Source organism: Brachyhypopomus gauderio, chromosome 7 (assembly GCF_052324685.1).
Source record: "Brachyhypopomus gauderio isolate BG-103 chromosome 7, BGAUD_0.2, whole genome shotgun sequence".
Taxonomy (NCBI): Eukaryota; Metazoa; Chordata; class Actinopteri; order Gymnotiformes; family Hypopomidae; genus Brachyhypopomus; species Brachyhypopomus gauderio.
In genome coordinates, this window is record NC_135217.1 from 2,548,219 (window position 1) to 2,575,252 (window position 27,034).

The 27,034-nt window shown below is 39.7% G+C and overlaps 3 protein-coding genes across 3 annotated transcripts in view; all 3 read left to right on the forward strand.

Moving 5' to 3' along the window:
- Window positions 1-12,123, forward strand: part of LOC143518454 (uncharacterized) — a 31,788-nt gene extending 19,665 nt beyond the window's left edge. Inside the window, exons 3-8 of the mRNA XM_077010918.1 lie at window positions 6,306-6,701; window positions 6,859-7,026; window positions 10,127-10,309; window positions 10,479-10,657; window positions 10,836-10,871; window positions 11,040-12,123. Coding sequence (XP_076867033.1) covers window positions 6,306-6,701; window positions 6,859-7,026; window positions 10,127-10,309; window positions 10,479-10,657; window positions 10,836-10,871; window positions 11,040-11,183 — 1,106 coding nt within the window. The 3' untranslated portion in view covers window positions 11,184-12,123. The remainder of the gene's footprint in view (window positions 1-6,305; window positions 6,702-6,858; window positions 7,027-10,126; window positions 10,310-10,478; window positions 10,658-10,835; window positions 10,872-11,039) is intronic.
- Window positions 12,124-12,230: 107 nt separating this feature from the next.
- On the forward strand, window positions 12,231-17,031 carry LOC143518346 (uncharacterized). Its single transcript, XM_077010785.1, has 5 exons — window positions 12,231-12,394; window positions 12,514-12,707; window positions 13,449-13,470; window positions 13,674-13,711; window positions 16,975-17,031. The coding sequence occupies exons 1-4, from the start codon at window positions 12,259-12,261 to the stop codon at window positions 13,709-13,711; spliced, it is 390 nt and encodes a 129-aa protein (XP_076866900.1). The 5' UTR covers window positions 12,231-12,258; the 3' UTR covers window positions 16,975-17,031.
- A 336-nt stretch (window positions 17,032-17,367) lies between these two features.
- LOC143518167 (uncharacterized) lies at window positions 17,368-25,069 on the forward strand. Its single transcript, XM_077010640.1, has 5 exons — window positions 17,368-17,558; window positions 20,463-20,487; window positions 21,663-21,905; window positions 24,204-24,470; window positions 24,635-25,069. Exons 2-5 carry the CDS (start codon window positions 20,466-20,468, stop codon window positions 24,856-24,858), a joined length of 756 nt encoding a protein of 251 aa, XP_076866755.1. The 5' UTR covers window positions 17,368-17,558; window positions 20,463-20,465; the 3' UTR covers window positions 24,859-25,069.
- The last annotated feature ends 1,965 nt before the right edge of the window (window positions 25,070-27,034 follow it).

Genomic DNA, 27,034 nt, shown 5'->3' on the forward strand with positions numbered 1-27,034 from the left:
CTCGCGAAGCGACAGCGCACTGGCGGAGCCACCGCGATTACGATGTTTTCGGTGCGCGGACCTTCACGCCGGTTGCGACGCGTCAAGTATAAAGCTGTGAAGTTTTCTCACCAGCTGGCAATATTGTTACTGCACAAAGGAGCTGTCTCACTCCTCAACAGTGATGGCTAAGTTACCTTGAGAAAGTAATCCGATTACTGATTACTGATTACTCCTTTTAAAAGTAACTTAGTTACGTTACATATTACTTGATTTTAAAAGTAACTACGTTAGATTACAAGTTACTTTAGTAGTTACATTCAGCAGCAAAATAAATTTTTCCAATACTCACTTTATTGGAAGTGCATTTTTAACAGTAACAATGTATTGAAGCAGGTTCGGTAACCGAGGCAGAAACCGCTTAATCCAAAAATCCCGAGGAGGGAAACTTGATTGATAACGCAACCCTGGCGCGCGCAGTCGCCCCCCAGTGTCACTTAAAGGGCGAGACTCGCCGTGAGGAGTAGTAGTCGCTACAGTATCTCCTGACATTACGTTTGTGTAGCTGCGCGGTATTATTTGTAAATTTATTTGTAAAAGTAATACAAGCGAACTGGGGTGGGTTTCCCGAAACGTTCGTAGCGCCAAGTATTTCGTAACCTCGTATGAAACGTACGAGGTTAAGAAGTACTTAGCGCTACGAACGTTTCGGGAAACCCACCCCTGTTCAGTCAGACAGCTTGTGAAGTGAAATACCATTACAACTTCAAGCATTTTAAAGTAGGCGACATTAGTCAAAATTCCAGCACTTTTCAAACGTGGAACACAGTGCAACATTAAAATTCTTCAGGTAAATGTTCCTTCCCCTGTTTTTGAGGGGTGTTTCTTTATACTACCACACATCGTTACGGGAGGACACTGCAAAAAATGACTTGTAAAACGTGCTCGCGCTCTCACAGGGTCGCGCGCAGCGTGCGGAGTCGAGCGCTACGCTCAAACGCAAAAGTATAACTGAGCCAAGAAGAAAGCAAAAATATATATTTTTACTAGGGAAAATAAAAATAGTAACGCACAGTTATTTGGATAAGTAACTTTAATCTGATTACTGTGAAATCACAATACACTCACCATTCTCCGTGGCCTCCAGCACCAACATTGCCGTGTCTGTCCAGCACGTTTTCTCTTCCGTTACTGGCTGGCCGGTGACCGTATATGACATCCATTTGCTGGAACCATTTCCAGTCTTTGCGGTTTGCTCCGCTGCGTCCATTATGGTGCTTCACCGCCCGGTAATCGCGTTAAGCTTTTTTAGCTTGGACCGACCGGCACTGCTGAACGGACCGCTGGTAGCCATGAGTGGCCATTAGCGCGGAAACCTCGCTAAAAACCTTTACATTTCTAGTGGCCCCGTCCAGTTCGCCCTGGATTTTTTGATCGCTGATTATTAACAGAAAGGTTTGTACCTCGGCGTTTGACCAGGGTACAGACTTCGCTCCTTGGGTTTTAAAAATGGCTGAGGAGTCCATAGCATAGCGGAGGAGTCGCTCTCCTGACGCAACCTGTGACGACACTCCCTGGCCAATCAGTGTCATGCTGTTCCTCCACGTCACAGAACTGTACCGCTTGGGAACGGTTAGAACCTCGAGCGAGCAGGTACGAAAATAGTACCCGAAAGTACCGGCTAAACGGGTCCTGGTACTAATGGAAACACTCACAAACCGTCGCGAATCGAACCGTACCTCGCCAAGCAGGCCCTAGTGGAAATGCGCCATAAGATTGTCAGGAGCTAAGCTGTGTAGTGTTTTATATGTTAATAAAAGTATTTTATAGTCAATACGGAATCTAATTGGCAGCCAGTGTAATGACGATAGTACGGGACTAATGTGATCAAACTTTTTAGTTTTTGTTAAAACTCGTGTTGCTGCATTCTGAACCAGCTGGAGTTTATTAATTTACTAGAACATCCAGCTAGAAGACTGTTGCAATAATCTAAACGAGAGGATATGAATGCATGGATTCGTTTTTCCGCATCACTAGTATTTAATATGTTTCTAATCTTAGCAATGTTGCATAAGTGAAAGAACGCTACCCTAGTTATATAAATAATGTGTGTATCGAACGAGAGATCTGGGTCTATTGTGACGCCTAAGTTCTTTACCTTTGTGCTGGGGGTTATAGTAAAAGAATGTAGATTCAATGCTACATTACGTATCTTGTCTCTCGCAGCCCTAGACCCAACTATTATTAGTTCTGTTTTATCGGGATTTAGTGCTAGAAAGTTACACGCCATCCAATGTTTTATCTTTTCTACACATTACTCGATTTTACTGTTTACGCCTAAATCATCGGGTTTTGACGATAAATATAGCTGAGTGTCGTCTGCGTAGGAGTGGAAACTGATGTCGTGCTTATGCATAATCTCGCCTAAGGGTAACATGTACAGTGTGAATAGAAGTGGTCCTAGGACTGTCCCTTGTGGGACACCATATTTAACCTGCACAGATTTAAAGGTTTTATTATTAACACTTACACATTGGAAGCGGTCGGTCAAATATGATCTAAACCAGGAGAGTGCAACTCCTTTAAATACCCACCGTATTTTCTAGTCTATCCAGCAAAATGTTGTGGTCTACAGTATCAAAAGCTGCACTAAGATCTAACAGTATAAGGAATGAGACAAGTCCATTATTGGCCGATATTGGTAAATCATTCACTACCCTGAGCAAAGCTGTTTCAGTGCTGTGGTTTGGTCTAAATCCTGATTGGAACTTTTCATGGATACTATTTGATTGGAGATAGTGGTTTAACTGATTGGAAACTGCTTTTTCTAGAATTTTTGAGATAAATGGGAGATTAGAAATGGGCAGAGGTGGGACCAAGTCAGTGTTTTGCAAGTCTCAAATAAGTCCAAGTCTTTATCCTCAAGTCCTGAGTCAAGTCTCAAGCAAAGACAGTCAAGTCAAGTCAAGTCTCGAGTCAAGACAGGCAACAGTCAAGTCAAGTCCCAAGTCTGAAACTTGGAATTCCTTTCGAGTCTTTTTTTTTGTTGCAGGTATATTTTAAATGTAAATAATAGACGTGTTCTTTTTTAAATCTGTATTCTCCTCAAATCTTGATAAAACATGTGCAACTGAAAACACGAAGTATAAAAAAAAATTTAATTACACCTCTTTATTGCACAGTTCAATTTGTTAAAATTAGCTGCAAAAATATTCATACTTTAAACTACAATTTTCCAGAAATAAATATTCTGTGAAACTCCATGTTCAAATAAAAAGTGCTGATATTTTCACAGTACAATACAAAGAACCATAACAGCATTTTTCCCTCTCTTCTCTTATCTGGTTTCTTGGAGAACATGTGTGTCCATGTGTGAGTGACACAAGACAAACAAATATAAGAACTGAACAATTAACAGGAATCAGGAATGCAACTTTAGACATTTCAGTAAACTATTCTGCATTGCATTTGCAAAAGACCAAACTGGCCAAAAGTCTGTATGTCATTTGTGCACGATGAGGCCGTAGAATGATGTCCCCATAGCTGAAAACTCGCTCCACTTTTGTCAATATATTTTTTTCTCGACGTAGATGTCTTCAAATACACAATCCATGCTGAGATAGAACTGGATATGATGGTGACAGAGAGAGGCTCTCTTCCCTGAGGGTTGCCAACCCTCACGCATTGAGCATGAGGCACACGCATTTGACCGTCTTCACACGCTCTCACGCCACACATCCGATTTCTCACCCCGAAAAAAAAATCTAGTTTATTTACCTCTGATCCTTATCTATGATTCAATGAGTTACTAGTTCGCTCTGGCACCAACCACTGGCGATCGATCGATCGCGATATAATACTTAATTTGTGTCCATTTTACACCCCGCCCGGTAACAATTCACGTTCGCTGACCCCCCCATTTGATTGGTTGTGCTGCAGCTCATGCACACACACACACACACACACACACACACACACACACACACACACACATACACACACACACACACACACACACACACACACACACACACAACGTACAGAGTGTGGAAAAGCAGAGGACCGGTCTGTGTCAGAAGGATGGAAATTAAATGAATGGGGTGCACTTTATAAATATTAATATGCATTTAAAAATTTAGATTTGGGGTAAAACAATCAAGTCTTTGCAAGTAAACAGGTTCAAGTCCAATTCAAGTCCCAAGTTATTGGTGTAAAAGTCCAAGTCAAGTCTAAGTCTCTGAATATTTTTTCAAGTCAAGTCAAAAGTCTTAATATTAATGACTCTGACTCGAGTCCAAGTCATGTGACTCGAGTCCCCACCTCTGGAAATGGGTCTATAGTTGGCTAGAATCTGCGGATCGAGATTCTGTTTTTTAATCAAGGGTATAATTACGGCGCATTTAAACAATGAGTTGCCAAAGATTAATGATGGAAAAGTAAATTATACATTTAATAATATTAATACAATGTTTCTTGCAGGAGTGAGTGAAAGCGAGGTCATTGAAGTAGTTAAAAAATAAAAAATCTATGGACAATAATGATAGATATGGCTATTGTGAAAGATGTTATTTATTGTATTATTAAACCTCTTACTCATATTTGTAATAGATCATTCTTAACTGGAATGTTCCAAAATGAAAATAGCCAAAGTGTTTCCAGTCTATAAAAGTGGTGATAAGCAAATCTTAACAAATTATAGAAGTATATCATTTCTACCACAATTTTCAAAAATTCTGGAAAAGATCTTCATAAAAAGACTGGACTCCTTTCTTGATAAGAACAATATTTTAAATGCGCACCAGTACGGCTTTAGGGAAAACTGCTCCACAACTTTAGCTGTTATGGAATTCGTGGAACATGTTGCTGCAGCAGTTGATCAGAAACTTAATACAGTGGGTGTGTTCATTGATTTACGTAAGGCATTTGATACTATTGACCATGTACGACTCCTGGAGAAATGTGAGCGATATGGCTTATGCGGGATTACACACCAGTGGCTAAAGAGTTATTTGAGTAATAGGTCACAATATGTACAAAATAATGTTTATTTTATTTAATAGTTTATTTGACAGGGGCAGTGTACATTAATTAACATGACTGTAAAAGTACCAGAATTAGCCTAAAGGCTATTTTTCATCCGTAGTCCCTGGACAGATCTAAAAATTGTCTACCTAAAAAGCAACAATAAGAGTTTACAATAAACAACACAAATATAAAAGAGCAATACAATAGATATAACACAGTGTTTAAGTTAGTAATGTACAAGTACAAGCAAAGCAAAGCAAAAAAATATATATATATATACTACAATATACTACATTATACTACATTTTCACATGGAGTTGAGTCCACAGTCCATGGTCTTATAAATGCTGACATGTCTGATGCGTTGTGAGCCAGTTTTTTAGATGCTTTTTAAACAAAGTGTATGTGGTCAGTTCTCTAATGTTTTGAGGGACACTGTTCCACTCCTGAGAAGCTTTAAAAGACATACAGACTAACGTGTTAAATTAGGAGAGGATTTCCTCTATATCTGAGTAAAATTTGATTGTAATCTTGATGTCGTATTCACATGTTGTATAATTTTCTCATCAAAAGTTGAGTTGTTTTAGAATGGTTTATAGAAGATCAATTTATTTTAGAATCAAACAAATTCTTCAGAAATGTGTAACGTGTTCATTTCTTTAGAAAAATATTCCCACTTGATTAATTTCTTCTTTCATTCAGGTGCAGTTTTGTTTTTAACAACATTCCTCCCATTCTTTTACTTCCTTAGATGCTGATATAGAGCATCCTTTCTCTTGAGTGGTTACCATTGTTTCTCCAGTGTTATGGTTTCCATCCTCTCTCCAGTGTAATAGTTACCTTCCTTGTTGTACTCACCATGGGGAAAGTTCTCTTGGGTTGTTTAGTTTGGGTATTTGTCCTCTGAGTGATAAGACTGACAACTACACTATTGTTGGTGTTTTCACTTGACATCTCCTGGAAGTGGAGAAGGTGGAGATTACTATCAGATATACACCTGCAGTACTGGCCCACTCTTGTTTGGTCCTTTATGTCTTACATATAGTCACTCTGTAATAACTTAGACATGACAGTAGGCCAGTGTTTCAATTAACCAATCAATTCTCACTTCTGCATTGTTTATGAGCATCCTCTTTTAGTATGACTGACAGTATACATATTCAAAATATCCTTTCATGAACATTCAGCAGGTGTGTTGGTGGTTTGGTTCTCTAGTCCTCTCAAAGTTCTTTCAGGAGTGCTGAATGCCTTGAAGCTGCATAATTTATGTGCCTGTTCTGCTCATGTTTGTGTGAACCCAGTAAAAACACAGGAGGAGGACAATGACACGAATCAAAAGAATGAAGAAAGAGCAGAGAAAGAGGCCACTAAAGGATTGGAACCTGAAAACACGACTGGCAACTGTTACAGACCTTGTCCTCAAAATCTAGAGGAAAGTAACCAGATGGACTTGTACACTAGTTTGTCAAATGAGAGTGAAGGACGCATTGACGTCATAAACACAGGAACACAACCTGGATCAGAAAAACAAGTCCAGGAGAACAATCAGAAGGAACAGGACCAACAACTGAACAAAGGGGAACTGAATGAAAAACATAAAAAACAGAAGAATCAAGAAAATGTCATAAAAGTAGAAGAGATAGCACAAGGCAAAAAAGAGATTCAGCCAATGGCAAGAGAACCCAATGCCATGACCGGTAAAGACATGACCTGCAAATAATACTGTATAATGTACCTTCAGCTTTTCAGCATGATTGTGTAAAGTTTATATTCATAGTGTTAAAACTAAATTCACATTCTGTAAAACTCAATTTTCTAAAAGCAACAGTCCGTTAATGTATTTCTTTTCTTTAGGGAAAACATCTGTTCCAGGAAAAGACACACATGGTACAAAATCAAGACCTGATGACACACAGCTACGAATGGCAGTAGAGGAACAGGAGGACGGAGACAAAGAACAAAAGAATGAAGAAACAAAAGTAAAAGTAGATGATAAAGGAGTGGAAGCTGAAGAGATGGCAGGTAAGAGTAAACATACACAGATGGACATGAATAATCCAATAGAGGAAGACTAGTGTGATGTACCAGAAAGCTGGCTGCTGAAATCTTTTTTAAAAGACATACAGACTAATGTGTTAAACAGGCATGAAAATCTGTCACCTTTCGGCGAAATTCGCCGTTTTGAAGTTGAAAAGGGTGACCTACGTGAATCGTGTAGATCCGATGAGTTTTTTATTGGGGGGGGGGGGGGTCGGGAGATTATATGTATATATTATAATTATCATATTGACTTAATAAGCAAACAGAGCACTTCCGAAATCGGCAATTTCAATGACACCGTGGCCAGCGGTTTCCGCCCCGAACCTTCATAGAGGCCAAATAGCGTTTCAATCATACAAACGTTCTTCATTCATGTTATTCATTTACTGCTAAGCGGGACGAGAAGCAGGACCTAGTGCTACACCGCGGACAAGGCAGAATAGTGTACATTTACCACTACATTTACCAGATCATACATTTACCACTACATTTACCAGATCGTACATTTACCAGTGGATTTAATTGGGTTATTAATGGTTTCAATCGTTTTCATATTTTGCGGTAAAACAAAGTTACTGCCGTTCGCTACAGCGTTGAATACTGTCAGAGCCACAAGCTCTTGTGATAAATAGGTAGATAGATAAGCCATTAAGTTCGCGTCAACCCCGTGTAGTTAACGGTGACATAAAATAAGAAACAAGATTTTTTTTCTAATGTGTCTGTAGTTGTAACTGGTGAATCTAGGGACGTGTGATAACATTCGCGCCAGGGCTGAAAAGGTTGAAGATGAAGTTGTAAACTCTTGTCGTTTGAGTCTGCCCTGTGCTTTAGCCCATGTTAGAAAATTAAAACACGTGAACCCTGGTATTTTTACACTCATTTTCGCCGCTGTTGTATTTATTGGTTTATTAAGATGTAATGGTTTTGACTGAGTCATCTGGAATGGCGAAAGCGGCTTCTCGCGTTTACGATCTGGCTCCATACATTGAATCCAAGACAGTCAAAAAATTGTTTTTTTATGGATTTCACTATATTGTGGCGTGGCACAGGAAGGAGAGGCAGTAAACCGATCCATTTGACAAAACAGACTGGTTTTATTCAAATACCTATCAATCGCAATCAGACTATTGGGGAATGATCACGTGGAACAAACTCAAATAAGACATGAAACATGAGGGCAGGTCATTAGCACAGTAACATCACACACACATGGCAGGTTGATTCAGACAATGCACAACTACATAAACTAATACAGGGTGGCTTAAACTACATAACACACACATAATCAGATACATAATCAATAACACACGTCATAGCATTACATATAACATGAACCAAAACCGGAGCCGCAGGGGCTCATGGGAAAGTAGTGCCGTCTCCTATTGGGCCGACGCTACAAAATTTTACGGAGACCGTAAGGTGACATCATGTAAAAAAATAATAACGCGTGGAAACGAGATACTAATGTCGCCTTTCACACGCGGCAACAAAGTTTATTTTTTCACAGCAAAGCAAGCAGATGCCAGGGATGTTCGCGAACTGACTGCCCAAGGAAGGTAAACCTGGCTTTATATAAAGTAATACTTAATTATCTTGTTCGCACGCGTTAATTATCTCGTTCGCACGCGTTAGTAAGTCGTGGCCACGCGTTATTATATTTTTTACATGATGTCACCTTACGGGCTCCGTAATATTTGGCATCACCTGTCGCTGTACCCCCGTACACCAGCAGCCACCCCCCTGTCGCCGTATCCCCATGACGTCACATGTCAACACCCCCCCACATGTCAACGCCCCGTCGCCGTATCCCAATGACGTCACATGCCCCGCCCCCGGTCTTCTCACCTTTTTAACCCCTGACCCATTTTCATGCCTGGTTAAATTAGGAGAGGATTTCCTCTATATCTGAATAAAATTTGATTGTAATCTTGATTTCGTATTCACATGCTGTATAATTTACTCATCAAAAGTTGAGTTGTTTTAGAATGGTTTTTAGAAGATCAATTTATTTTAGAATCAAACAAATTTTTCAGAAATGTGTAACGTGTTCATTTCTTTAGAAGAATATTCCCACTTGATAAATTTCTTCTTTCATTCAGGTGCAGTTTTGTTTTTGACAACATTCCTCCCGTTCTTTTACTTCCTTAAATGCTGATATAGAGCATCCTTTCTCTTGAACCCAAAGCCATGACCAATAAAGACATGACCTGCAAATAATACTGTATCATGTCCTATCTGTCACGTAGGGCTACGCCCCCTCTTTAGCTGTCACTTCGGTTCCCTGCTCCTCGTGTCTGTGTTGTTCCCTGCTTGTCTGTTTCCTTGGTTTCCCTCCGTCTGCCACACTCGTGTTGTCAGTGTCTCCACTTGTGTCTTGTTAGTTCTGTGTATTTACAGTCCCTAAGTTTCCCTATCCCGTTGTCGGTTGTTTTGTTCATTTGTGGATCCTTGTGTTCATGTGATCACTGCTTTATTGTGATTTGCAATCTCCGTTGTTTTTGCTCTCGCATGTTCTGTTACCCTGCCCTGTTTTGTTCAGTATGTCACTACGTGCTCCATGTTCTGATTCGCTCAATGATCTGACCTACGCCTTTCTTTTCGACTCTGATTTTGGAATTCCCTTCATTAAATCTCGCTCTCCTCAGCGTTTGTGTCCACCTCTTAACTCTGCAGTGCGCGCGCACACACACACACGCACACACACACACACACACACACACACACACACACACACACACACACACACACACACACATATATATATATATATATATATATATATATATATATATATATATATATATATACAGATATATATACAGAGAGAGAGAGGACATGATACAGTATTATCTTCTTTTCTCACATAAAAAAGAAGATAATACTTTTTTGTGTTATTCATTAAGTTCCCCTTTGTTTTGTGTTATGTGTGTGTGTGTGTGTGTGTGTGTGTGTGTGTGTGTGTGTGTGTGTGTGTCCATTATCAAATATAATATGTACTAACGTACTCAATAACTGGATACACAATATAGTTATTTTTCAAGTTGAATCTTGACATGGTCTTCTTTTCCCCTAAAACTGACAGTGAGGTACTTCACCATTTTAACTGGAAACACAATAAAATGTCACAATGACTTCTTGGAAGAACTCCTTAAATATTTACCGTGTCTGATGTTGGAATCAGTGGAGAACAAGAGTGATGTCATTCTGATTTTCTGCACACAACCTGACAGTGAAAGAACACTGAACACACTTTCTCATATAACAGGTAATGCAAATACTTGTGTCCATGCATCACAAACGTCTAATTTACCTTTGAAAACACAGTCTCAATTCCCCCGAAACATTTTGATGTTCATGTAAATGTCAATTAATCAGTGGAATTAACATTACAGCCCAGAACATAAAGGTACACAGCTTTTTGTCTCTGTCCACAGTCTCCAAGCCTGCTGTTCTAGTGGTGCTCCATGACACATTTGTACCAGACAGCAGCATATCTGTAACCAGGGAGAAGACGACCACAGTGGACTGTCTGTTCCATGAGGATCAGGGACTTCTAGACTGTGAGAAGAATAAAGAGGCTCTCAGCAGAGCTGCAAAGTGGATTGAGGATCAGGTACCAGTTCGTTATCAATGAACGCTTTCTGTGATTCCTATAATGGTTATTCATCATTTTAGTCTTGAAATATAAACAAATTGATAAAGTACCAGTTTTTAGAAATGTCTAGAACTGTAAATGTAAATATGTGATTTTTTGTAATTCATTTATCTTCATGCATTTATTTTCATGAAAGAGAAAAAGGGGACCAAGTCCTAAGAAGCATATAAAGGTACAGCAAGCTTTACTAAACCCTCTCTTAACTTCTTAGAATGGTAGAAATCAGTTTTTCATGTCAGACTAAAATATCTTTTTAAAGTCTTTTCTGTCCTGATAGTTATGGAAAGCACTGTATTTTATTTATATTCTTTACAGTATGTAAGGATATTTTTTTCCACAGGAAAGTGCCATACAGATGAGTCGAGGTAAGTCCATCTGCAATGACAGTGATCATGTGATCATGGTTCTTGTGCTATTTTATGTTTTCATATTTTTTTGTGTGTTTCACTTTTCATGTGTTCAGTACACCTCACTGGTCCTGTAGTAAACCTCCTCCCACCAACCCTGTCGTGTTGTTGTGAGTTTTGGTTCCGCCTCCTTCCTGTCAATCATGTCTTTGTTTTGTTTCTCCATGTGTTCATGTATTGGTTCCCCCATGACCCTCCGGTCACAAGACCAGTTCCCTACCACCAGGCCATGACTGCCCCTCAGTCCCCACCAGAGGATCAAATTCGTTTCTATCATAAGTGGGAAAACACTTGGTGCTCATGAACGCTTTCTGCAAATGCTTCACAAACAAATACCAGACCTGCAGAAGGTGTCTACAGTGGAGGAGTGTGATGTCATTCTGCTGTTCTGTTGTGTCTTTGCTGGTCATTGCACGTAGCCCCTTGTCTCTTGGTCTTAGTTACTGTTTCAGTGTATATGTTTGCAAGTACATTTGTCATTCCTTTTTGGAAGTACTGTCTACTAGTTTTAGTTTTTTAGCTTTTGTTTAGTTTATTGCATCTTGTTTCTGGTTAGTGTCCATCATGTCTCTTAACTTAGGTTACTTGTCTTTGTCTGATTGTCGTTCATTTGGATTTGCTCCAATTAAATCTCGATGTACTCAGCGACTCATCCGCCACCTTCTCACTCCACACACAAGGCATTACAGACGCAGGACAAGAAGGCAGTTTAAAAACTGTTTTATTATTGTTATTAGCTATAGAGTATTTAGCACTAACAAACACAATATGTAAATGACACATAGAGACTCAGACCAAACAACGACAAGCACAACACAGACTTTAAATACCTGAACGAAACAAATTAAATACACTCACATGAACAAGACACGTGTGACACCATGCAAACGAGACAAGAGACAGGTGAGGTAAAGGACACAAATGAACACACACACAGACAGACAGACACAGTCGAACAGGACATTCTGTGACATGTGCATTATGCTTTGTTCCTTTATGTTACACCCACAGTTATGAAGTGAAGCCTGCAGTAGTTTCTCTTATTTGGTTTTAGGCTCCAGAGTGACACAGAGCCCCCGTCACCACCAGAGAGTCAAATATGTCTCTATCATAAGTGGACAAACACATGGTGCTCATGAACGTTTTCTACAAATGCTTCACAACCAAATACCAGAGCTGCAGGAGGTGTCTACAGTGGAGGAGTGTGATGTCATTTTGCTGTTCTGTCCCATTGTGTCTCGGGCTGGAACTGACATTGAAGCAGCACTGAAGCTCATTACTGAAGCAGGTAACTCTGAGCCTCTTCACATAAGATATAAGACATAAGATATTGGACACACACTGCTCCATCATGTTTGACAAGATAAAGTCCTGCTCACAACATCAAGTCTTGCTCTCTGTCCACAGACTCCAAACCTGCTGTTCTAGTGGTGCTCCATTACACATTTGACCCATACTGCACTGTACCAGACAGGAGCAGATATGTAACCAGAGAGAACATGACCACAGTGGACTGTCTGTTCTATGAGGATCATGGATTATTGAACTGCTTAAAAAATAAGGAAGCAGTAAAAAAAATAGTAGAAAAACTAAAGCCTCAGGTACTGAAATTATACTGTAACAATTTTAGCACGTTAGTTTCTGTTTATCTCTGAATCTGAGTACTGATGTAGGGTCAAAATCTTTGTTAGTTTTAGAGTGTTTTGGTTAAAACAAAGCACACATATAGCCTCCAACACCTGAAATCTCCAGTCATCCAGAACAGGCAAAATAGTTCTCAGAAATGATGAGAGTTACTAGATACAATTGGAGTTTCTTTATTAAACATACAAAGTGCGACGGGCAAGGAGTGTAAAAAAAAAAAAAGTAAGCGAGCACACCAGTCTCCAGAGAGGAGAGGATTCAATGGAGAATGTGCACAACACGTTGGGTGTGACCAGTGATCAGGGCAGGTAATGGAGACAGGTGCAGGGGTGTGGCCAATGATCAGGGCAGGTAATGGAGACAGGTGCAGGGGTGTGGCCAGTGATCAGTGCAGGTAATGGAGACAGGTGTAGGGGTGTGGCCAATGATCAGTGCAGGTAATGGAGACAGGTGCAGGGGTGTGGCCAATGATCAGTGCAGGTAATGGAGACAGGTGCAGGGGTGTGGCCAATGATCAGTGCAGGTAATGGAGACAGGGTATTGAATGAGGACGTGCAGGAGAAGAGGACGTGGGGGTGTGACACTAGTACAGAGTGAACAGCTGACACTCACCTTAGCACAGTTGTGGATTTTTATTCACACATGTTCATGATTTTGTCGTTATAATAATGATGTAACGCAATATGTTCCTCTTTTAGGACGAGATGAGGTCACAAACAAGTAAGTGTCTGATGTTCAATGCATTTAAGTATTTAGTATTTTTTACATGTGCTGTGTGAACCCACAAGACAAACAGTGTCCATCCTTTCAGACTCTCCATGGCACTGAGAATTTGAAATGTGGCTTATCAGATGAAGTCTGTTTTATTATGGAACAAAGCAGATGAAGTCTCTAAAATCATTCCTCCCCTTTATCCTTTACAGGCAGAATATTTGAAAACACAATGTGCAAATCTTCTTAGGTGAGGTTCTTTATTACAGTCACTGCTTTCACAAAACACACCAAACAACTTTCATGCAGCTGTGTTACAGGTGAACTCTCACAGGTACCCGTGTTACAGGTGAACTCTCTCATGTACGTGTATTATAGATGAACTCTCTCAGGTACCTGTGTTACAGACATGCTTTCTCTGGTACCTGTGGTACAAATGTATTCTCTCAGGTGCTAGTGTTACAGAGGTACTTCTTCCCCACCTATCAATCACACCTGTGTTTCATTTTCCATGTGCTTTTAGGGAGGGTCAGCCATATTTTATAGTTATAATCTCTTCTTAGTTTCTTAATTCTCTGAAGTTCAAACCCATTGGAGATCTATTTAAATATTTTATAATTAATCTGTTTAGCACACTTCCACATACCATCTCACATCCTGTTTTACTCCGATGTGTTTTATCAAAACATGAAAACAATTATTGACAAGCTGATGTTCTAGAGATGTTAAGGTGTGTTATTATGATGTAACTTCATGTTTGCAGTAATGATGAAATATGAAAGATGATATTAGGGAGCAAGTCTTGCAATCAGAGAGTCGTGATTCGATTCCCAGCTAGGCCATCACTGAAGACTGTTGAGCAAGGTGCTTAACCCCACATGCTCCCTGGGCGCTGGGGCTTGGGCTGCCCACTGTATGTGTGTACTCACAGCCCCCTAGTGTTCAATTAGTGTGTCTTCATTGCACAGATGAGTTAAAAGCAGAGTACAAATTCTGATCTGTGTGTTTTGCAAAATTGCCATCTTAAATAATAATTTCCGTATATCTTGATGTCATGCTGAAAGTTTTGATACAAATTGTAATTTCTGCCTATATACCGGAAAACAAATATTCCTATTAATCATCATCTTTTTGAACATTTTATTGTACAATAAATATGTAAAATGTAAGTTGGTGTCTGGCACTGGTATATCTGTAACCTTTTACATCAATAATTAATAAAATAATAAATGAAGTGAAATATTAGAATGGGAGTGGCAACTGTACTGAGGATGGTAACTATGGTGACAATGGTAACCATGGTGAGGATTAAACTGAGTTGAAGTTCCTGTGGACCTCCTGTGGACCTCCACTGGTTTATCAGTCCACTGGGTCTCATAAACCATAAGGCGGATTATTGAGGATACGTGGGGTTATTGTAAACCTGTATTGGGGATTACACAAGGGACTCTGGACACTCCTGGAGTGATACAGATCCTACACTCTCAGTCTCTGAGGACCAGACGGTTTAGAAATGACTCACTTGGAAAAACTAATCAAATGTGTCAGTGGACAGAATCTCAGTATTGATTATCAATTCTGTATTGAAAAACTAGAAATTTGGTTTGATTTGTTCAAAAGAATCTGCTTTGGTTTTGTATATTAGTAATGCTGCAATGTAATAATTACTATGTGAAAGTTAAGCTAAAAGACTAGTTGAAACCTAAGAAAATGTATTTCAGTATGAATATACTATTCCCCCAGCGTGTGTGCTTCTGTTCGCAGTAAATGTGAGGATAAAGGCCATTGTAGTAAAAGACTCATCATCCAGAAATAATGTCAAACTACTGGAAATATTTGTCTGTATTTGTATTTGCCATTAAAATGCACCATATCACAGTGTGTGGTTTGTGAATGTGTGTGTTGTGGCTGTGTGTGTGTGATTTTTATGTGGTCAATAAACTCACTGAGCTGGAAGAGCAGATGTGGGGCTGACACAGACTTGACAGTGATAATCTGCTACTAATCTGACGTTCTGGAATGTGGTTTGGAATGTTTGAGATGGTTTGGAATGTTCTCTTGGAATTTGCCCGTTTGCATTCTATTGAGACGTACTTAGACCAACGGTGTGTCCCAATTGCATACTACACACTAATATTATTAACTATATACTATATAATGATCTTAATAGTATGGGTTTGGCAGGGTTAGTACACAAAATATTAAGGTACTAATTTATTTCGTACTAACAGGAAGTGATGAAGCATTACTATGCTGTTGCTATACTATCGTGTCTTTGGAATATGGATTTACAACTTGATGAGGATTTATTTACTTGATAGGGATTTGTTCTTTAAATTTAAAATGAAAATTAATACTTTTTACTGTATTACTTTACACCATCAAAGACACTCAGGCAGAAAAGTGCTACATTTACTGACTTTATGTGTAAATTTGTTTTTTTTTCAAAGATTTTCTGAGTAAATCACAGCCTTCACAAGTTTTCCACAGAAATGGCATGTGATGGGTAGGGAAAGTGCAAATGTCACGGTTTGGCGGGCCCCCTACTGGTCGCCTCCGTATACAGCGACAGCTGTCCTGTTGTTGTGGTTGTTGTGTACATCCCTCAGGTGGAGCCCGCGATCCGTCTCTCCTGAGTGTCGTTTGTTTGCCTATATATGTCTTGTCTTTGTACCAGTTGACCGCTGGTTATTATATCCTTAATTTGGATCAAATCACGGGTTTTTGGTTTGCGCACTTTTCTAAGAAACCATACATTTTCCCTGAGACTTGGCGTGATCGCTTCCATTTTGTTTCACTCACCCTGCCCATCACAGAATAACCAGCTGCTTTCGGAAGCCGCCAGTCTCCTTTTCTTTCTCCTTCGTTCGTGGTCATGTCTCGTGGTAAGTGTTTGTCTGTGTGTTTGTCTGAAGAGCTGGGTTGTTTTTAATTTGTCCTGCCATGCTTGAATGTTGTGTGGCACGGCGGTGACTAGGGCAATCGACCTTGATACAGCTCTTCGTGTTGAGTGTGTTGTTGTACACAATCGTGTACGTGTGAATGGGCGTGTAGATCAGTGTGCGTGCTCCTGTGTGTTAAATGTTGTGTGTGACACGAGTGCCGCACATCACCGTCGCCTCGCTCCCCGATTGTCTTGTTCTGTGTGGAGCACGCATGTGTGGGTCCCGTCTGTTTGCCGTTTGTACACTGTTTTTTGTTTGTCTTTTTTCGTGTTCGTTTTGTCCTATTGCGTGTTGCATGATTTGTTTTATGTAATTCCTTGCGTGCACTTCCCCCCTAAATGTGTGATGAGTGGGGGCAGCCCCGTCGACAGGGGGGGACAACCGGGTCTGTTGTCCCGGGCCCCAGGGCCAGGGGGGCCCATCAAAGAGCCCAGCAATTTATTTTTTATTTAAAGTCTATAATTTTAAATAATCTTAAAATCATTCATTAATATAAAATTCTGTACTCAAAATAAGCTCAATGGCTAAAATACATGTTTTTTACCTATCTGCATATTTTCCATTAAAGCCCCCAACAATTGGTGACCTCCCGACGTGATGGGAAGAGAGAGATTTTTGGAACACGTCTTCTAAATTACCGTTAGCTTGTCCGAGCCAGCTCAACTAAAGGTAAAGCAGAATACCTGTTAAAACGAAATTTCTGCACATTTGTATAATACCAAATTGTGATGAACTAATGGTGTTTGGTCGATGCTAAATTAAATAGCAATTTTTTTTTTATTATCTTTTTTGGTTTGGTTTAAAAGGTAAAATATATGGTTTAAAAGGTAACAAGGAAATAAAGGTAAAATATATGGTTTAAAAGGAAAAAGGAATAAGGAATAAAATAAGGCAAATCGCGTAAAGTATATATGTAATGATAAGTGATTTTTTGTTTCCTGGGGTGTGGCAAACCCTCCCGTTTGCCTGACGAGGCAACGGTAAGACCGAGCGGCGTTCTCGAGTCAGCTGGGTCAGGAGGCGTCCCGGGGACCTGAGGTACCCCCAAAATCGCCCAGTTTCGGACCAAGAACCTGTATTGATTGAGGGTGGTAAACCTTACGGTGTCAACAGAACCCTCAGTCTAGTAAGTAAAGTTGAAGACAACTTCCGGTGAGTACCAGTTTTTTATCAACAATGGCTGGTGAGGAAATGCGAAATGTATGCAAAAGTTTGATGTAAAATGGTTGGTTTACGGTGTTGGTTTATGTGAGTGGAGAACTTTATAGGAACAAATGACTGTGACTTGTAAAGTAATTCATACAACTAATGTTATGAGACATTAAATGTATGGGTGACCAAGACAGGCAAGTGACGACCATGTGTCGTTAGGTGACATCATTGACCATAAATCATCACAGTCTCTCTGCAAATTAGAATAAGTGAAAAGTGCAACATGAAAGTCAGAAAAATGTGCCACCTTATGATCAATGGCCGGTAATGCCCACAGCTTCCTCACAGGAGAGTGCCACCAAAACTCAGGGAGAAGTAAAAGGAATCTATTCAGTGGTTAATGTAGAAACAAGAACAGTCCAAATAGTTAAAAACCCCAATAAAGAGTGTAAAAAACCCATGTTCCAAATAGTTAAAACCCCCAATAAAGAGTGTAAAAAACCCATGCAAATTCAGTCATTCGACAAGATGAGAGCAAAAAAGGAGGGGGAGAGAACTGGGACAGTTCACAGGAAGCTAGCTCAGGAAGTGAGTCTGAGCACTCTGAAGAGACTGACAGAGGAAGTGGTGAACAACATTAGAACACGCTGCACACAGAAGACAGGCAGGCGAGCAGAGGTAAAAAAATATATAAATAAATATATAAAATAAAAATAAATAAATAAAAAAAAATAAATAAAAGAATTAAACTAGGAAAGACAGAGAAGGTAGTTAAGGGACCAAGAAAAAGGGAAATAGACAATAAAAGTAAGTCAGGCCATGGGGTAAAGTGTTAACTGCGTGTTAGAAGGGACTGAGTGGAGATAGTTATAGATAGCGAACACACCGGGATAAGCGAAGAGAGTAAGTGAGGTAGACATGCCAGAGTGAAACGGTGATGTATTTGGCAAGTTAAACTAGATAAGTTGACAGCAGGAAAAGATCTTGGCTTTGGGAGACTTTAGAGGTGTGGTAGCACGTTGATGCACTGTCATACATTCATTGTATAGTTCTGCCTTCGTTTGCCATCTCAGCTGTTTCTAGTTTATATCTCATTATTGTCTGGGATTTAGTTCCTGGTTTTATATGTTCTGATCGTGGGTTATTGTGTTTGTGATCTTGTGTTTTTTCCCTCTGTTACTCTGGTCAGTTCGGTCATAAGTTTGTTTAGGTAAATGTTTAAAACAGAGGTCACCAACAGGCGGACCGCGGTCCGGATCCGGACCCGAACGCAGTCCTGTCCGGACCCAATCTCATTCCTGATTAACTGGATACGGACCCAAATGCCATCCCATCCGGACCCAGAATGAATTGTTAAAAATATTTCTTAATTTTGACGGGAGAATTTATTTTAAACCGGAGCATTTATTTCAGCGCTATTGGAAAAAACACTCCGACACGAGTGTTACGTTCAACGCCACCCCCCCCCCCCCCCCCCCCCCCCCCCCCCGCTCAACAACTTACGTTCGCCACCCTCCCTCCCGTCCCCCGGACCGCTGGTTAGAGCTATCTGCCAAATTTGGCCCGCGGAAAAATATAGTTGATTACCCCTGGTTTAAAAGCTTTGCCGGTATTGGATTTTTACTGGTTTAAATAGCCCCCTGTTCTTAGTTTGTTTTAATGTCTGGTTATTACTGAAAGTATGATAGATGTTCATGCATTATTATTAGTGTTTGCATCTGCCTGTCTAGCAGTTTTGTCTTCGGTTTAGGTTACTGACATGTTCCCTTGCTACACATGTTTTTAGTAGTCTGGTTTTGTTACGAAGGTTCTGTTTTGTTTCTGTATCGCTAGTTGCTTTAGTTCTTATGGTGTTTTCCCTGTGTCTTGTGTTATGTTAACATTCCTTTACATATAAATTTCTCTTCCTTGCATAGTCACGGTGGTCCTTCATATTCTTAGTGTTAAAGTGAAGTTACTGTTTAACCTTGTAAATCCTGTAAAGCGCTTTGTGACATGTGTTGTGAAAAGCGCTATACAAATATATTTGATTTGATTTTGATTTGAATGTGAAGCCATAAAATGTTTGTCTCACCAGGACCTTCAGGACCTTTTTGGTATTGCTATAATTTTGGTATGGTTGTTCCTGCTATCTCTTTCCCATTAAACGAACGCGCTGGGCTAAAGTGGTTGATAGAAGTTTAAAGCCCCCAACAACATGTAGCTATAAATTGATGCCAACTGAATCAATTTGTAGCAAACTTAATCATCGTATATTACTAGTGTGTACACTCGGAGTGTGAACTGGTTTTTAGTATTGCACTGCGTTACATTTAATAATTACATCATACAAATATTATGCCTCAGCATTACACAAAATTATACATACGGCAAACTTTGTTTCCTCAAATTTGATGTTGAGTTCTTGTAGGCTGAAATGTCCACAAGTTTGGCAGACACAAATGACAGCACATTATATAAATGTCCTTTTTACACGTTTGTAATGTAAACATTGGCTGTGAGGCCAGGGATGCTCGGTAGGTTTTTCTGTCATCATACTTTGCTACGGTGGAGAAAGTTTGCGCATGTGATCACGTGACTGACCGGCTTCATTTGATTGGTCACTCATACTCAGGTGGCGAGACGTTGGCCAGTCTTCTCACTGAAAAGACGAATTATTTACCAAACTAAAGTAACGGTAGCGCGCAGTGCAAATCCGATTGTAACGGAGTAAAAGTCGCGTTTTTCTCAGCACATATTTACTCAAGTAAAAGTAGAAGTCTTTCATATTAAAACTACTCTTACAAGTACATTTTTGTCCAAAAAGCTACTTGAGTAAATGTAACAGAGTAAATGTAACACGTTCCTACCCACCTCTGATTTTAATATGAATCATATCTCATTCTTTCTCATTATTCCTTGCAGGACATGAGCTCTGACAGTAACTCAGGTGAGTGGAGAACTGTGTCAGTGCTACCTGTCTCACTCCCATGTGAAGAAAGGTGATGAGACCCAGTCACATGGTCACTTACCTGCCTGTATCTCCCCATGTCTGTGTGTGCTTTATGATCATTAGGATAATGACAAATTCCACTTTCATGAATCCACTCAAGATGAGTTGATATTTTCTGTTTTAGGACCAAACAGATTCTTAAGCCATTTTTACATTACTTTTGAAGAAAATCTCCACTTGACTTGAGTTCCTTATAACTGCTCCCAAAGTTTTTCTTCTGGTACAGGCGTGTGTACGCTTCGACTGGTGTTATGTTTTTTTTTTTTTACTTAGCCTCTTTTCCACCTTCACCTTTATACAATGAAGTATAAATACTTTCTATTATAAATAGAACAAACAACACATCATTTATATTAGCAGTGCATGGGATCTCTGTAGCTAACAATCTTAATTGATTTCCAATTACCACACATGTTAAACGACAAGTGCCCAAAGGCAAAGTATTAAACCCAAACATACTATGTGCACGAAATTAGGAGAAGTTAGGTTTTATATGCTTTCTTTTGTGAGCAGCTCTCCTCTCATGATCCTTCACATGGTCACTCAACATGCAGCTTACAGCTCGAGCAATAAGCGTAATCACTGAATTGCACATCCACATACTTATTCATACATACACAATAGAACGTGCATCCCAATAGGCTGCCTCTCCAGTAATAAATGCAAAAACCAGAAAAACAGCTACATTCCTTCACACAAGACGAGTTTTATTTTTGACAGCATTCATTCTAGCATGTGAAATTAACTTTTAAGGTTAAAGGTGTTAAAGTTACCATCCTCTCTCCAGTGTTATGATTACCATCCTCTCTCTCAAAAAAAGTGACATGCAGAGACAAAAATACCTGTATATTAGATTAAATTAGATTAAATGTTTATGCGTACATCAGGGCCGTAGTGGGCCCCTTTTTCAGCCTGGGAATTTCATGCCCAAATCCGGCCCAAAATAATTTTTCCCTTGCAAACGGCCCAAACTTGAGATTGACATGAGCCGGCCCACTGGGAATCCTCCATTATCTCCCGATTTGCCACTCCGGCTCTGGCGTACATTAACGTGATCAACTATCTGTAACCTTATCATAGCAATGACCTGTAAAACATTTATTTTCTTCTAGAGAACTCTCAGCATCTGGTTGAATCAACAGAACAAACATTCTCAAATGAGAGTGAAGGAGGCAGTGATGTCAAAAGCAAGAGTCCACAACCTAGATCTGAAGAACAACCCCTGCAGACCAATCAGAATGAAGGGGACCCACAACTGAACAAAGGGGAACTGAATGAAGAACACAGAAAACAACCAACAATGAAAGAAGACGATGAGAACACACAAAAGAATAGAGAATCCAATCACATGAAAGGTAAAAAGACATGATCTGGAAATAATACTGTATCACGTATCTTCATATTTTCATCATGATTGTGTGAAGTTTATAATATTAAAACTAAATTCACATACAGTAAATCTCAATTGTCTAAAAGCAACTGTCTTGTTTCTTTGCTTCACTGAAAACGCGATTCTCAGATTGTCCAGGAAAAGACATAGATAGTGTAAAATCAATATCTGATGATATCAAGAATGACGCAAAACAAGTAGTGCGGGAGATGGCAGGCTGAATGCGCAGCACTGGACAGCGCGACCTGTGGGAATAAAGACAAGCCCTAACTGATAGGTGCAGGTGTCAGTATTCAGGCGACTGTGATGGGGGGAGTGACCGGGAGTGCAAGGGTGTGTTCTGTGTGTTCTGTGTGTTTGTGTGCGTGCGTGAGAGAGACTGAGTGCGTGTGCGCGCCCTCTGGTGGCGTCCAGGCCAGAGGTGGGGACTCGAGTCACATGACTTGGACTCGAGTCAGACTCGAGTCATTAATATTAAGACTTTTGACTTGACTTGAAAAAATATTCAGAGACTTAGACTTGACTTGGACTTTTACACCAATAACTTGGGACTTGAATTGGACTTGAACCTGTTTACTTGCAAAGACTTGATTTTTTTTTACACCAAATCTAAATTTTAAAACGCATATTAATATTTATAAAGTGCGCCCCATTAATTTCATTTCCGTCCTTCTGACGCAGACCAGTCCTCTGCTTTTCCATACTCTGTACGTGTGTGTGCATGAGCTGCAGCACAACCAATCAAATGGGGGGTTGGCGAACGTAAATTTTTACCGGGCGGGGTGTAAAATGGACACAAATTAAGTATTATATCGCGATCGATCGATCGCCAGGGGTTGGTGCCAGAGCGAACTAGTAACTCATTGAATCATAGATGTGGATCAGAGGTAAATAAACTAGATTTTTTTCCGTCGTGAGAAATCGGACGTGTGGCGTGAGAGCGTGTGAAGACGGTCAAATGCGTGTGTCTCACGCTCAATGCGTGAGAGTTGGCAACCCTGGGTTCTGTATCTGAACTCGGGGAAGAGAGCCTCTCTCTGTCACCATCATAATATCCAGTTCTATCTCAGCATGGATTGTGTATTTGAAGACATCTACGTCGAGAAAAAAATATATTGACAAAAGTGGAGCGAGTTTTCAGCTATGGGGACATCATTCATCGTGCACAAATGACATACAGACTTTTGGCCAGGAAATGCAATGCAGAATAGTTTACTGAAATGTCTAAAGTTGCAGATTCCTGTTAATTGTTCAGTTCTTATATTTGTTTGTCTTGTGTCACTCACACATGTTCTCCAAGAAACCAGATAAGAGAAGAGAGGGAAAATGCTGTTATGGTTCTTTGTATTGTACTGTGAAAATATCAGCACTTTTTATTTGAACATGGAGTTCTACTTATGACTTTTTCACAGAATATTTATTTCTGGAAAATTGTAGTTTAAAGTATGAATATTTTTGCAGCTAAGTTTAACAAATTGAACTGTGCAATAAAGAGGTGTAATTTTAATTTTTTTAAATACTTCGTGTTTTCAGTTGCACATGTTTTATCAAGATTTGAGGAGAATACAGATTTTAAAAAGAACGCATGTCTATTATTTACATTTAAAATATACCTGCAACATTGGTAAAAAAAAAAAAAAAAAAAAGACTCGAAAGGACTTGAAATTCCAAGTTTCAGACTTGGGACTTGACTTGACTGATGCCTGTCTTGACTCGAGACTTGACTTGACTTGAGTGTCTTTGCTTGAGACTTGACTCGGGACTTGAGGTATAAAGACTTGGACTTACTTGAGACTTGCAAAACACTGACTTGGTCCCACCTCTGGTCCAGGCCGACTCACCGTGACACAATGACAATCATATTAACATAGGAGAGGATTTTCTTCATATTTAAGTAAAATGTTATTGTAATGCTAATGTACTATTCCCATCCTATAATATTCGTTAATCAAAGATTAGTTGGTATTTTTTATTGTAGAATCAAATAAATTCTGAAGAACTTTTTTACTTGTTCATTTCGGATGAAGAAAATCCCAAATCGATCGCCATTTAATGTTATGATTATCATCCTCTCTCCAGTGTTATGGTTACCATCCTCTCTCCAGTGTTATTTCACTCAGCAAGAGTGACATGCAGATACAAAATGACAAAAAAAGATCTGTTTATTATATTATATTGGATTAAATGTTTGAGTCCATTAATGTGATCAACTATCTGTAACCTTGTCATAGCAATAACCTGTAAAACATTTATTTTCTTCTAGAGAACTCTCAGAATCCGATTGAATCAACAGAACAAAATTTCTCAAATGAGAGTGAAGGAGGCAGTGATGTCAAAAGCAAGGGTCCACAATCTGGATCTGAAGAACAACCCCTGCAGACCAATCAGAATGAAGGGGACCCACAACTGAACAAAGGGGAACTGAATGAAGAACACAGAAAACAACCAATAGTGAAAGAAGACGAAGAGAACACACAAGAGAATAGAGAGATTCAGCAAAAGGCAGGAGAAGTATCCAATAACATGAAAGGTAAAAAGACATGATCTGGAAATAATACTGTATCACGTATCTTCATATTTTCATCATGATTGTGTGAAGTTTATAATATTAAAACTAAATTCACATACAGTAAATCTCAATTGTCTAAAAGCAACTGTCTTGTTTCTTTGCTTCACTGAAAACGCGATTCTCAGATTGTCCAGGAAAAGACATAGATAGTGTAAAATCAATATCTGATGATATCAAGAATGACGCAAAACAAGTAGTGCGAAAAGGGGAACAGGACGACAAGGACAAAGAACAAAAGAATCAAGAAAAGGATGAAAAAGAGGAGGATAAAGGAGAAGAAAGTAAAGAGATGGCAGGTAAGAGCAAATGTACACAGATGGACATGGTTAATCCATTGGAGCAAGACTAGTGTGATTTTCCAGAAAGCTGGGTGCTGAAATCTTTTGATAAAAGCCAAGGTGTGACGCCGAGGGCATCGAGACAGAAGCAGCCGAAGGCACGGGCTGAGCATGGCTGGTTTTATTATCCATAGTGAAAATAAACTGAAAAACTCAGGCCACTAGGCAGAAACAGTATGGGAACAACAACACAAAGAATAATGGGAGACGAGATGAAATAAAGGTGAGTCGCGTAGCAGACAGGGCAAGGATTCCCACGGCGAGAGGTGAGGGTGCAGGCTGAATGCGCAGCACTGGACAGCGCGACCTGTGGGAATAAATACAAGCCCTAACTGATAGGTGCAGGTGTCAGTATTCAGGCGACTGTGATGGGGGGAGTGACCGGGAGTGCAAGGGTGTGTTCTGTGTGTTCTGTGTGTTTGTGTGCGTGCGTGAGAGAGACTGAGTGCGTGTGCGCGCCCTCTGGTGGCGTCCAGGCCGACTCACCGTGACACAATGACAATCATATTAACATAGGAGAGGATTTTCTTCATATTTAAGTAAAATGTTATTGTAATGCTAATGTACTATTCCCATCCTATAATATTCGTTAATCAAAGATTAGTTGGTATTTTTTATTGTAGAATCAAATAAATTCTGAAGAACTTTTTTTACTTGTTCATTTCGGATGAAGAAAATCCCAAATCGATCGCCATTTAATGTTATGATTATCATCCTCTCTCCAGTGTTATGGTTACCATCCTCTCTCCAGTGTTATTTCACTCAGCAAGAGTGACATGCAGATACAAAATGACAAAAAAAGATCTGTTTATTATATTATATTGGATTAAATGTTTGAGTCCATTAATGTGATCAACTATCTGTAACCTTGTCATAGCAATAACCTGTAAAACATTTATTTTCTTCTAGAGAACTCTCAGAATCCGGTTGAATCAACAGAACAAAATTTCTCAAATGAGAGTGAAGGAGGCAGTGATGTCAAAAGCAAGGGTCCACAATCTGGATCTGAAGAACAACCCCTGCAGACCAATCAGAATGAAGGGGACCCACAACTGAACAAAGGGGAACTGAATGAAGAACACAGAAAACAACCAATAGTGAAAGAAGACGAGGAGAACACACAAAAGAATAAAGAGATTCAGCAAAAGGCAGGAGAAGTATCCAATCACATGAAAGGTAAAGACATGATCTGGAAATAATACTGTATCACGTATCTTCATATTTTCATCATGATTGTGTGAAGTTTATAATATTAAAACTAAATTCACATACAGTAAATCTCAATTGTCTAAAAGCAACTGTCTTGTTTCTTTGCTTCACTGAAAACGCGATTCTCAGATTGTCCAGGAAAAGACATAGATAGTGTAAAATCAATATCTGATGATATCAAGAATGACGCAAAACAAGTAGTGCGAAAAGGGGAACAGGACGACAAGGACAAAGAACAAAAGAATCAAGAAAAGGATGAAAAAGAGGAGGATAAAGGAGAAGAAAGTAAAGAGATGGCAGGTAAGAGCAAATGTACACAGATGGACATGGTTAATCCATTGGAGCAAGACTAGTGTGATTTTCCAGAAAGCTGGGTGCTGAAATCTTTTGATAAAAGCCAAGGTGTGACGCCGAGGGCATCGAGACAGAAGCAGCCGAAGGCACGGGCTGAGCATGGCTGGTTTTATTATCCATAGTGAAAATAAACTGAAAAACTCAGGCCACTAGGCAGAAACAGTATGGGAACAACAACACAAAGAATAATGGGAGACGAGATGAAATAAAGGTGAGTCGCGTAGCAGACAGGGCAAGGATTCCCACGGCGAGAGGTGAGGGTGCAGGCTGAATGCGCAGCACTGGACAGCGCGACCTGTGGGAATAAATACAAGCCCTAACTGATAGGTGCAGGTGTCAGTATTCAGGCGACTGTGATGGGGGGAGTGACCGGGAGTGCAAGGGTGTGTTCTGTGTGTTCTGTGTGTTTGTGTGCGTGCGTGAGAGAGACTGAGTGCGTGTGCGCGCCCTCTGGTGGCGTCCAGGCCGACTCACCGTGACACAATGACAATCATATTAACACAGGAGAGGATTTTCTTCATATTTAAGTAAAATGTTATTGTAATGCTAATGTACTATTCCCATCCTATAATATTCGTTAATCAAAGATTAGTTGGTATTTTTTATTGTAGAATCAAATAAATT